This window comes from Cervus canadensis, chromosome 7, assembly GCF_019320065.1.
Source record: "Cervus canadensis isolate Bull #8, Minnesota chromosome 7, ASM1932006v1, whole genome shotgun sequence".
Lineage (NCBI taxonomy): Eukaryota > Metazoa > Chordata > Mammalia > Artiodactyla > Cervidae > Cervus > Cervus canadensis.
Genome location: NC_057392.1, coordinates 20,138,825 through 20,150,242, shown reverse-complemented (window position 1 = coordinate 20,150,242; position 11,418 = coordinate 20,138,825). Strand labels below are relative to the sequence as shown.

The following is an 11,418-nucleotide window of genomic DNA, read 5'->3' as shown; positions in this document are numbered from 1 at the left end:
ATTGCCCTCTTCTCTTCCTGCCCTCAATCCTTCCCGGTATCAGGGTCTTTTCCAATGATTCAGCTCTTCCCATCAGATGGCCAAAGTACTAGAGCTTCAGCTTCAGTGTCAGTCCTTCCAATGAAAATTCAGGGTTGATTTCCTTTAGGATTGACTCATTTTATCTCTTTGCTGTCCAAGGAACTCTCAAGAGTCTTCTCCAGTAATGTAGTTCAAAAGCGTCCGTTCTCACTTGGCCTTCTTTATTGTCCAAATCTCGTATCCAAATGACTACTGGAAAAACCATAGCTTTGACTATACAGACCTATGTTGGAAAAGTGATGCCTCTGCTTTTTGTCTAATGAGTTTATCTTAACTTGATTACCTGCAAATCAATTCCAAATACATTTATGGGAACTAGAGGTTAGGACTGCAGCATCTTTTGAGGGGACACAATTTATCTCTAGCAAACGAGCCCTTGTGGATGGCTCAGATCACTCTGAGGAAGGCTCAGGACTTGCCTCTGTGGCCTTACTGTGAGGCTCTTCCTCAAGGGGACCTGGCCTTTATTCTTGTTGAGAGACTCTGGATCCCACATCAACTCTGGACTACAAAGGCTCGAGGAGCCATGGGTCTTGTGAAGGATGCTGTTGTCTCCTCAGGGCAATTATGAACACCTGAGTGACAGGTGTATGCAAAAGATTGCAGTACTGCATCAGCAGGAGCCTGGGGAGGATGGTTGAGGGTGGCGTTGAGGGGATGTTGGACCCCTGGGTGGTTGAGAAGGGTTCACACCATAGGTCCATCCAATAGTGAAACCTCCCTGAGCCTGGCACCCCTGCACCTGCTTCATCACTGACCTTCCCACAGCTAACGTGCCTGTGCAGTGCCTGGAACTTGTAGAATGCAGATTTGACCCCATGAAGCCTGGGGGGTGGGAGAGCATGTCTGCTGAGATCCCAGGGTGGGATTCTGCTAACCCAAGACCACCTTGAGTAGCGAGGCTGCCATGTTTGGGGGGTGGAGGGTAGGACTCCAGTATTTCTGCTGCATGAATTCTTGGCCACTTTTGACCCAGGACTTGGTTAACCACTAGCAGGATGGTCATAGACTGGTTCCAAATTGGGAAAGGAGTACATCAAGGCTGTATATTGTCACCCAGTTTGTTTGACTAATATGCAGATTGCACCATGTGAAATGCGGGCTGGATGAAGCATAAACTGGAATCAAGGTTGCTGGGAGAAATATCAATAACCTCAGATATGCAGATAACACTAACCTTATGGCAGAAAGTGAAGAAGAACTAAAGAGCTTCTTGATGAAAGTGAAATAGTTGGCTTAAAACTCAACCTTCAAAATACGAAGATCATGGAATCCAGTCCCATCATTTCATGGCAAATAGATCGGGAAACAATGGAAACAGTGAGAGACCTTATTTTCTTGGGCTCCAAAATCGCTGCAGATGGTGACTGCAGCCATGAAATTAAAAGACACTTGCTCCTTGGAAGAAAAGCTATGACCAACCTAGACAGCATATTAAAAAGAAGAGACATTACTTTGCTGACAAAGGTCTGTCTAGTCAAGGCTATGGTTTTTCCAGTGTTCATGTATGAATGTGAGAGTTGGATTATAAAGAAAGCTGAGCACCGAAGAATTGATGCTTTCCAGTTGTGGTGCTAAAGAAGACTTTTGAGAGTTCCTTGGACAGCAGGAAGATCGAACCAGTCAATTCTAAAGGAAATCAGTCCTGAATATTCATTGGAAAGACTGATGTTGAAGCTGAAACTCCAATACTTTGGCCACCTGATGCGAAGAGCTGACTCATTGGAAAAGACCCTGGTGCTGGGAAAGATTGAAGGTAGGAGGAGAAGGGGATGATAGAGGATGAGATGGTTGGATGACATCATTAACTCGATGGACATGAGTTTGAGCGAACTCCAGGAGTTGGTGATTGACAGGGAAGCCTGATGTGCTGCCGTCCATGGGTTGCAAAGAGTCGGGCACGACTGAGTGACTGAACTGAACTGAGGATGGTCATGGCCTCTCGTGTGCTTGGTCAGCACATCTCTCCCAAATCTTGGGGAGTGTTATGATGCCAGTCCTCTGAGAGTGACACCTCATCCTCTGTGGTCCAACACCCCACACGCTGTCCTTCCAGAGTCCTGCTGATGCCACTCTGCAACTCTCCTGGACACAGGCTGTGCCTCTGTCTGAGCTATGAGGCATCACAACCTCATGCACCTGGAAGTGATGCAGAGATGTGGAGATGATCCCATCCTGTGGCTGCATCCCGTGTGAGCTGGGGATGGGGGTGGGGGGCAATGGTCAGTGGAAGTGCTTATGGAGAGGAAAGATGTTCGGTCTCAGACAGGGGAGGAAGGAGCACCTCTGCTGGGGGAAAGGGTCAGAGTGTTTGCTCAGGATCCCAAATTGTCATTCTCATCTTTCTGCCCAAGCATCACAATCCCATGTTTAGAGTTTAACTCTTTGCTCTCCGGTGTCAAGGCTTTGGTGTAAGGAAGTGGGAAATGATGGACATCTAATTGGTGCTGCAAACCCAGGATCTGGGCTGGACCTGAGCCCCACCCTCACTGCCCTGCCACTCTGGGGGTTTAGCCAGGAAAGCCTTTCCACTGTCCCATTCCCAGGAGGACACTCTCAGTCCTCCATTTCTTCTTTCCTTCTTGAATGTTGTATAGCTCTTGGAAGAAGCCAACTGACCCCCATCTTTACCACTTGACTGTTACCAGGGAAATGAGATTCCGCCCCCCCCCACTCACGCTCCCCTCAGGTCCCCTGCCTTACCTTCACTCCACAGCACCTTTGATAGGTTTGTGACCTGTGCCTGGAGACCTGCCCAGGGAGCCAAACTTGGGTCTTATTTTCAGGATCTGTTAAGAAAGAGGGTCACTGTTGGTAGCAATTTCTGTATCAACAAGCTGGCCTGTCACTCCCAATGCAGGAAGTTAAAGGAAAATGAGATGGACAGTGCTGACCTCTCTTTGGGGTTTGTGAACCCCTCTGCCAGAGGAGTGAGGAGAGGGATTAGTTTTGGGGGGCTGGAGAAGACCACTGTGTGGAGAACACTGCCCACTGGGGCTGTAGGTGGACCTGGGATCACGGCCCATCCAGAGTGACTGTGCTGACTTCCTCCCAAGTACCCATGTCCTACTGGCTCCACCACAATGGCCAGAAGCCAGAGGACCTGAGGGCAGGACACAGCCAATGCAGCGTCACCCTCCAGGGGCTCAGAGAGCTGATGGGATGAGCAGACAGAGGACTCCCAGCTCTCCCAACTCAGACACTGACCCTTGAACAGAACCAGTGTGGCTCTGGGATGGGGGAGACAGGGTGAGGGGATGGGACAAGTCAGGCCAAGTCACACCACGGGCAGTGGGGATGGGGGAGGGGGCCTGGAGATGGAGAACTTTATCCCCAAAGCAGGAAGGTCTGCTGGGCATGCAAAACCAGGGGCATCCTCCACCCCAGAACCCTAGCACGAGAGGATGGCAGGTTAGGTCAAGCACCAGCTCCCTCGGGGTCCATCCACTTTATTTTCCAGTAAGAAAAGTGAAACCCAAGAGGACTTAAACTACTTTTACAAGATGACACAGCCCCTTAGCGGACCAACACTCAATTCAGTGCATTGCCTTCTTCAACAAGTGGTCATTTAAAAAAAAAATAGAATCATAAATTATCCTATGATTCTGCGATCTTATGTTAGCCTTGTCTTCTAGGAGTCTTGGAGTCGTTGCTGCAAGTCTGGGACGGCCTGAGAGTGACACAGGCTCTGCCAGCCGTGCCACCTACACGAGGTCAAAGTCATGCACGCACAAGGAGTGAACAACAGGCATCCATGAATCCTGCACATGGCGCCTCTCCTGGAGACCCGGACTTGGGATTGGGACCCAGGGGGTGGGCTGGGGGTGAGCCTGACTCAGAGCGTGGCTGCCCTGGTTCTAACTCTGCTCCCTTCTCCTGGAGACCTGGTCTTGGGATTGGCAGCCGGAGCCGGGGGGTGGGGTGGGCTGGGGGTGAGCCTGACTCAGAGCGTGGCTGCCCTGGTTCTAACTCTGCTCCCTTCTCCTGGAGACCCAGTCTTGGGATTGGGACCCAAGGGGTGGGCTGGGGGTGAGCCTGACTCAGAGCGTGGCTGCCCTGGTTCTAACTCTGCTCCCTTCTCCTGGAGACCCGGTCTTGGGATTGGGACCCAAGGGGGTGGGCTGGAGGTGAGCCTGACTCAGAGCGTGGCTGCCCTGGTTCTGACTCTGCTCCCTTCTCCTGGAGACCCTGTCTTGGGATTAGCAGCCAGAGCCGGGGGGTGGGGTGGGCTGGGGGTGAGCCTGACTCAGAACATGGCTGCCCCGGTTCTGACTCCACTCCCCTCCAGAGGGACCCCCCAAGGCAAACTTAACAGGTCACCCAAGAAAAATCAGTCTCACTCCAAAGCTTGACTCTTTCCCCAGAGCCTAATCTTTCAATGAAGAGAAAACATTTCTCCTATATTTATTCATTCATTCATTCTTCAACAGATATTTATTGAATAAGGCACCCCAGGTGCTGGGTCCACCTGAGCCCACCAAGTAGGTGAAGCCCCCCGTGCCATGGACCTTCTGCTCTGCTGGAGGGCTGGGAGAGGGTCTATAAGTAACAAGGCCAGGGCGCAAGCAAGTCACTGTGTCCCTTAGAAGGTAGTGAGAGCTGCAGGGCAGGAAGGGCCAGAGCTGGGGAGGGACCTGGGACACGGGGCTAGAGGAGACCCTTTGGGATCGGAGTCAAGGAGGCCGCACCTGGAGGACCCGAGCAACGGAGCCCCTCCCAGATGAGGGTCTCCTGCTTAAGGGAGCGCCCGATACGTCATCAGTGTCACGTCAGCTCTTGTACACACGACCTCACTGTGAAAAGGACTCCATTGTAAAGGAAAGAACGAAGCAAAAACATTTATTAATTAGTTTTTAAGATTTGTTGCTGCTTAGTCTCTAAGTCCTGTCCAACTTTGGCAACTCCATGGACTGTATAGCTCGCCAGGCTCCTCTGTCCACGGGATTTCCCAGGCAAGAATACTGGAGTGGATTACCATTTCTTCCTCCAGGGGATCTTCCCAACCCAGGGAGGGATCGAACTTGCGTCTCCTGCATTGGCAGGCATATTCTTTACCAATGAGCCACCAGAGAAGCCCGATTTTTACGATAAATCATCTTAAATAATTTTGAAGAAAAACAAGGTAATTTATCCTCAATTAATTAAGATAAATAAGTAAGAACGCCCCTACAATGCCACAGTGTAAGTAGGAGGTTGAACATATGTGATTTTCAATGTGGATGCCAGCAGGAAGGGGCCCCTCAGGACAAGGCCAGGTCAAAGAGCCTATGGGTGCTTTGCGCATGCACCAGTTTCCCAGGAGGAAAGCCTGACATGACAAACAAATGGGGAAAAGAAGTTTGAAGTCCAGCTCCTAGCATTTTCTGCTCTTCTTGTCCAGGCACGGCGGTTCCATGAGACGTGAATCCTGAAAATCGTTGAAAACAGCTGCACGCCCACTTGGAAAGGACCTCACCAGGCCGGCGGGCCTCACCTGTCCGCTGTCCTTCCCTGACCACCGTGGGGGAAGCCCACGGCCACTGCTGACCCTGTGCCTGGCATCGCATGGCATCTCTCACTATGAATCACCCTCAAATGAGTGTGCTGTTGACTTAGTGGAACCACCGTGGGGGAAGCCCATGGCCACTGCTGACCCTGTGCCCGGTGTGGTGTGGGTGTCTCTCTCTGAATCACCCTCCAATGAGTATGTTGTTTGCTTAGCAGGAGGGTCTCTGAACAGCTCAGGCGCTGGAAGAGGTCATGACCAGGGAGACTCCCACAGGATAAGAGAGGAACTTTCTGAATCTCCAATCCTTCAACCACGATGACCGCAAGATAAGGCATTTTTCTCTATCAGCAAACCTGTCAGTTTGGCTTGGCTGCGTTTGGGAAACACCTTCTAATCAGTGGCGATTACTTGGAATGAAAGGTTTCGGGGCCCTCCTTAGGCAAACGTTATCTGGCCCTCTGTAGAAAGCAAACAGAGCCTACGGTATAAGATCGAGGGCCAGGACCCACTCTCATCCTGGATTGCGGGCCCCTCTGGAAAGAGCAGGAAGGTCACGGCCGCTATGGAGCCCAAGGTGATCTACGTGGTGGTGCTGGTTTTCGCGCTGGCCCTCGGCAGCCTGGCGCAGAGCGAGACCGGTAAGACAGCCCCTTGCTGCTCCTCAATGGGCACCCCGGGCAGAGGCCCACCTCGGGGGGTAGTCAGGGCTTCATAACATACTTTTGAGCCAAGTGCTGTTTTGTGCCAGGAGCTGTTCTAGGCCCTGGAGAGATTTTGGATGGCAGAATACATAGAGGACAGCGGGAGGGTAGAGGGGTCCGTGGAAGCGTTGGGAACTGCAGTAAGAAAGTAATGATGACTGTCTTCAGTTGTTCAGTTGCTCAGTCTTATCCAGCTTCTTGCGACCCCATGGACTGCAGCACGCCAGGCTCCTCTGTCCTCCACTGTTTCCTGTAGTAGTAGCAGTGTTGGTCACTCAGTCGTGTCTGACTCTTTGCGATACCACGGACTGTAGTCTGCCAGGCTCCACTATCAATGGGACTCTCCAGGCAGAAATACTGTAGTGGATTGCCATTCCCTTCTCCAGAGGATCTTCCCAACCCAGGGATCAACCCCAGGTCTCCTGTATTGAAGGCAGATTCTTGACCATTTGAGCTACAGGGAAGACCTCCTGAGGTTTGCTCAAATTCATGTTCATTGAGTCGGTGACACCATCTAACCATTGAACTGGCATCTCCTGCATTGGCAGGCGAATTCTTTATCACTGAGCCACCAGGAAAGCCCTGTCTTCAGAACCGCTGCTAGACCATCCTACTGCTTTTTAAGTATCACATTTCAAAGAGCTGTCTTTAAGGTCGGGAATAAGAACAGCTCTTCCAAATGTCCAAGCCAAACTCTGCCCCCTGGGGCTGGACCCACTCACGGTCCCACACAAACGTCCGAGAGCCTGTTCCGAGGGTCTCCGTCCCTGGGAACCCCTCCGACAGGTGCCGTGGGCCCCTCAGCCCCCTGCTCCGTGGAACCCAGACCCTGTCCCACTGGAGTGTGTGTCCTGTCAGTGCCTCGTCCATGGGCATCACCAAGTGAGGGACTTAAGGCGGGAGGTCCCACTGCCTCCTCTCAATGTGTCTGTCTCAAATCTTTTCTCCGCACAACGGGGTCAGTCTTCAGCTTTAGAGGGTTGTCACAAAATTAAGTGGTATTTGGGAAAAGCTACAAAGTGCCATATAAACATTATTTATTACTGGTAGATATATTTTTAAATGGAGGGGGCAGGAGAAGAATTTTCCAAAATTTTTGAAATGAGGATTCCCATAGAGGTTTGAAGGGAGGTGAAGGACAGTTCCCATGTGTCTCTGGGCTCCTTCCAAGGACCTCACAACTCAGGAACAAAGGATCAGGTGTGGGGGTTCTGGGGAGGGGGCCCCACAGTCTAAGGTAAGGAGGAGGGAGCAGGCTGGACCTAAAAGGAGGTATGACCTCCTGTGGGGATGGAGGAGGCGGTCTGTGCCTGGCCATCTGCACCCACCAGCCCATCTGCATCTTCCCTGCCAGCCTAGTGCCTAGCTCTGCCCACTGCACAGCCTGGCTCCAGGAGGCTATGCAGCCCAGCCCTGTTCCCCACCCTCCCGGCTGCTGCTGGCCACCCACTGGCCCTGCTCTGGGGCCCACGGCTCAGCCTTTCTCTGTGGATCTCACAGGTCAGCCATTCTATGACAACGGAAACTCCATCCAATTGTAGTGTAGCTGCTGCTGCTGCTCCTGAGTCGCTTCAGTCGTGTCCGACTCTGTGCGACTCCCAGAGACAGCAGCCCACCAGGCTCCCCTGTCCCTGGGATTCTCTAGACAAGAACACTGGAGTGGGTTGCCATTTCCTTCTCCAATGCATGAAAGTGAGAAGTGAAAGTGAAGTCGCTCAGTCGTGTCAGACTCCTAGTGACCCCATGGACTGCAGCCCACCAGGCTCCTCCGTCCATGGGGGTCTTCCAGGCAAGAGTACTGGAGTGGGTGCCAGTGTAAGTGTAGACTTTGATGGAAATCATTTCTGTCTAATCCTGTTATGCAACAGAAAATGGTGGGCAAGGGAGACTTCTGTGGACAGAACGCTTGGAGACCTTCAGTTCCTATTTAGGATAGCAGCTGGTGCGGCGGGGGCAGTGGGGGGGATCCGGTTACCCAGCCAAGTAGCCCCCTCCCCCTCCTCTAGGGAGAGAAAGGACTTGAGAACTGTGGTCCCAGCTCTGCATACGTAGCCCGTCTTGACCTTTCCCACCGCCTTGCCTAGTGGAGTGGGTGATAACCACCTTTGCACTATGTCAAGGCAGAAGCCCTACAAAGATCAGGTTGTGTGATGGGCTCTGATTTGGGACACTCACCTGGACTCTATGGGGGACAAATGTGGCCTCCTGCCCCTCAGTCTAGGGGAGGCCCTGCATCTACCTGTCTTTAACTGGGTTGTCTTTTAGAACGAGCGCGATGCCCTAGGTCAAAGCCAGCCCATGACAACATCTGCTCTTGATCTCGGTCCTGCCCTCCTCTCTGACTCTCTTCCCTCTTCTGTCAGGGCTCCTTCCCTTCCCGTCTCTTTATCACCCACACTCCTAACGCCTCGTTGCACATCCCTCTAGCTCCAGGACAGACTGTTGTCTGGGAGTGGATGGAGCACCTGCACAGCCAGGCCTCTCTCTGGAACCTGGCTGATGGCCCTCATCCATGGGCACCCCGAGACCAGGTGCAGAGGAGCCCCCCATTCTCCATTCCCACCCCAAGAGACAGAAGGGGCTTCAGACTCTTCTGCCCCTGTCTCAATCTGTCCACCACCAGATCTGAGCAGCACTCCTTCTCAGAGCCCCAAGTCCAGACCTCACAGGCCTTGCGTCTAGATCACGCGGGCACTTCTTGCTGCCCATCTCCCCTGCATGTTCTTTGCCTTGAGTCAATGGCCTCTCGTACCTGGCTAGAGCTTCTGAAGATAGCTGCTTCTTTGCTCTAGAGCTCTAGAGCTGCAATCAACCACTCCCAGCCCTCAGCCTGCCTTCCCTGCACTGCCCCACCTGCCCCCCCTCCCCTTACCTGGAACACACCTTGCTCTCTCTCTTCACTACCTTTGAACACTCTGCTCTCTCTCCTTGGAATACCCATTGCCTCGGTCTTACCTGGTCAACCTCCTCCAACAGGAAGCCCTCTTGACTTTGTTCAGTCTGTAATCAATCACCCCTGCTGGGCTTGCCCTGTGGCTGGCTGCACTATGCTGTTTTGTATGTTTACTTGGCTTCCTCCTCCATCAGACTGTTAGCTTCTCAACAACAGCTTCTCTATTTTCAATTTCTGGGTCCCTGTTACCCAGCACGGGGCCTGGCGTGAACTTGATCTTTGAGAGGATAAAAAAATTCCTGTCTGTGTCCTGTGCTAGCTCCAGTTTCTAGCACCACAAACAGTGTTCAACAGATATTTACTCATCTAGTGACTAAAGTTTAATAATTGTTCATTGACATTAATGAGCAAATGGGTACATTGCCTGGGTAGGTGCAAAGTCTATGAATCCTGGACACCTTGCATTTTTCCTGAGTTTCAGTGTTTCCGCGCCAGTAAGTGAGCTGGGTCTCCATGGGCTGCTCGTCTGATGGCTGATTTAACTGGGGAAGGAGGCAAAGCGGAGGGTGGGTCATAACAGGGAAGGCGTCAGCTCATGACTTACTTTCACCTCCTGGTCCATATCCTTTCAGAGACATGTCAGGTGGAACCCCATCAAAGACAGAATTGCGGTTACTCCGGCATCACGGCGAAGGACTGCGAAGAGAAAGGCTGCTGCTTTGACAACACAGTCCGTGGAGTCCCGTGGTGCTTCCATTCTGTGCCCGTGGAGGAAGGTAGGGCCTTGTCAACCCCACAGAGTCAGAATACACAGGACCACGGGGCCCTAATTCAAGTTGCCAGCTGTGTCTTTACCCAGAGTCATGGCCTCAGGGTGACTAGGAAGATGTAGTTTTGCCTAAATCAGTGTGAAGCCAGGGCTGGGGGATGGAAAGAGCTGGAAGACCTGTTTGGTGGGGCACCCTATCTTTCCTGGCTTTTCTTCACATGTCTAACCATAGATCTGTGAAGAGTTGTCCTTGGTCATGCTTCATTGCTCACTTCGGGTTGGGGCTTGGAAAGAATGACAATTATAGTACAAAGACCATCCTTGTTTTCTAAAGAATTTTCCCAGTGAGATTTTTAAGTAAATTCTCTGTGATTATTTGAAAGTGAAAGAAAATACTTATTCTCACGAATGCATCTCTTCTCTCGGACACTTCACCCTTGCAGGGTGCGAGTTTTAGACGCTTTTCCTGTGGAAATGGCATTGGGGTGAGAAGAACATCTGCCTGGTACCAGGGGCTCAGCTCCATCGCTGGCCGGATGTCTTGGGGTCCTATGAACCTGAACTCCCCGCCTGGATTGACTGCTCAGATTCTTTGTATTCCAAATTAGCCTAAAAATTAAAAGAGATGAATGTTCCTCTCTGCTTGCACTTCTTATAAAAAATGTAAACAATTTTCCCTTCTTTGAAAGAGAAATGCAATATTTGTGCCTCTGGGTTCTCGCTGTGGATTACACATTAACTCAGGCTATCTTGGGCCAGATGAGACCGTGACCTGTAACATTGTTAGGTTGTCTTGGTGGATGTCAGCCACTGGGGTCCGTACACCAGGCCATCAGGTTAAAAAGCCTCAGAGAATCAACGTGAGCCCATGCCCTTGTCAAATCATGAAAACAGGCTCCAATTCTATCACATTCTTTACATATTCATTGTGGTAACAAAAATTGCCTTGCAATTTCTTCACTTCCCTCACACGGAAACTGACTTAGGAGATAAAACCCACGGCAAAGAGTCTGAACGTGCTCATAATAAAAACAATTGCAGAGGACGGCATGAGTTGACCCCTTGAGGAAGCTCCCCCACCCACCTGGCTCCCCAAACTTGAAATCCGAGTTGGAAAATAGGACAAAAGGGAAGGGTCGAGAGCCCCCAGTGACCCCTCGTCACCGACACAAGGAAGACGGAAGGGAGCCAATCGGACCTGCCTGGACCTGAGCAGACGCCCCCCACCCAGGCGGGCAGTGCTGCCTGAGCAGCCTCTGGTGCCCCCAGGCCCACTTGCTCAGTGGGAACAAGAAAAGCACCCCCCACCTCCCATCCACCCTGGGCAGCCAGCCCTGCTCCAGGGAGCTCAGTCCAGCCAGCCCCGCTCCTGGACACCTCCTCCCCTCCCAGGTGCCTGACCCTGGGGTTCCTGGAGCCCTGGGAGCACCCAGAGCCAGCTGGTTCCCAGGAGTAGGGGACAGTGCTGTTGGCGTGACCAGTTGTT

The 11,418-nt window shown here is 52.0% G+C and overlaps 1 protein-coding gene across 2 annotated transcripts; it reads left to right on the top strand.

Moving 5' to 3' along the window:
• The first annotated feature begins 6,049 nt into the window (after positions 1-6,049).
• On the top strand, positions 6,050-10,567 carry TFF1 (trefoil factor 1). Of its 2 annotated transcripts, none has more exons than XM_043474090.1 (3): positions 6,050-6,207; positions 9,796-9,893; positions 10,376-10,567. In XM_043474090.1, exons 1-3 carry the CDS (start codon positions 6,132-6,134, stop codon positions 10,538-10,540), a joined length of 339 nt encoding a protein of 112 aa, XP_043330025.1. In that variant the 5' UTR covers positions 6,050-6,131; the 3' UTR covers positions 10,541-10,567. The 2 variants fall into 2 exon arrangements, with proteins under 2 accessions (XP_043330025.1, XP_043330026.1); XM_043474091.1 differs by having other exon boundaries at positions 9,796-9,939.
• The last annotated feature ends 851 nt before the right edge of the window (positions 10,568-11,418 follow it).

Bases quoted from the DNA above. Each gene is read 5' to 3' on its own strand.
- TFF1 (XM_043474090.1), top strand. From the start codon at position 6,132: ATGGAGCCCAAGGTGATCTACGTGGTGGTGCTGGTTTTCGCGCTGGCC. The intron at 6,208-9,795 runs GTAAGACAGCCC...ATATCCTTTCAG, and splicing joins CCTGGCGCAGAGCGAGACCG to AGACATGTCAGGTGGAACCC. The intron at 9,894-10,375 runs GTCCGTGGAGTC...TCACCCTTGCAG, and splicing joins GCTGCTGCTTTGACAACACA to GGTGCGAGTTTTAGACGCTT.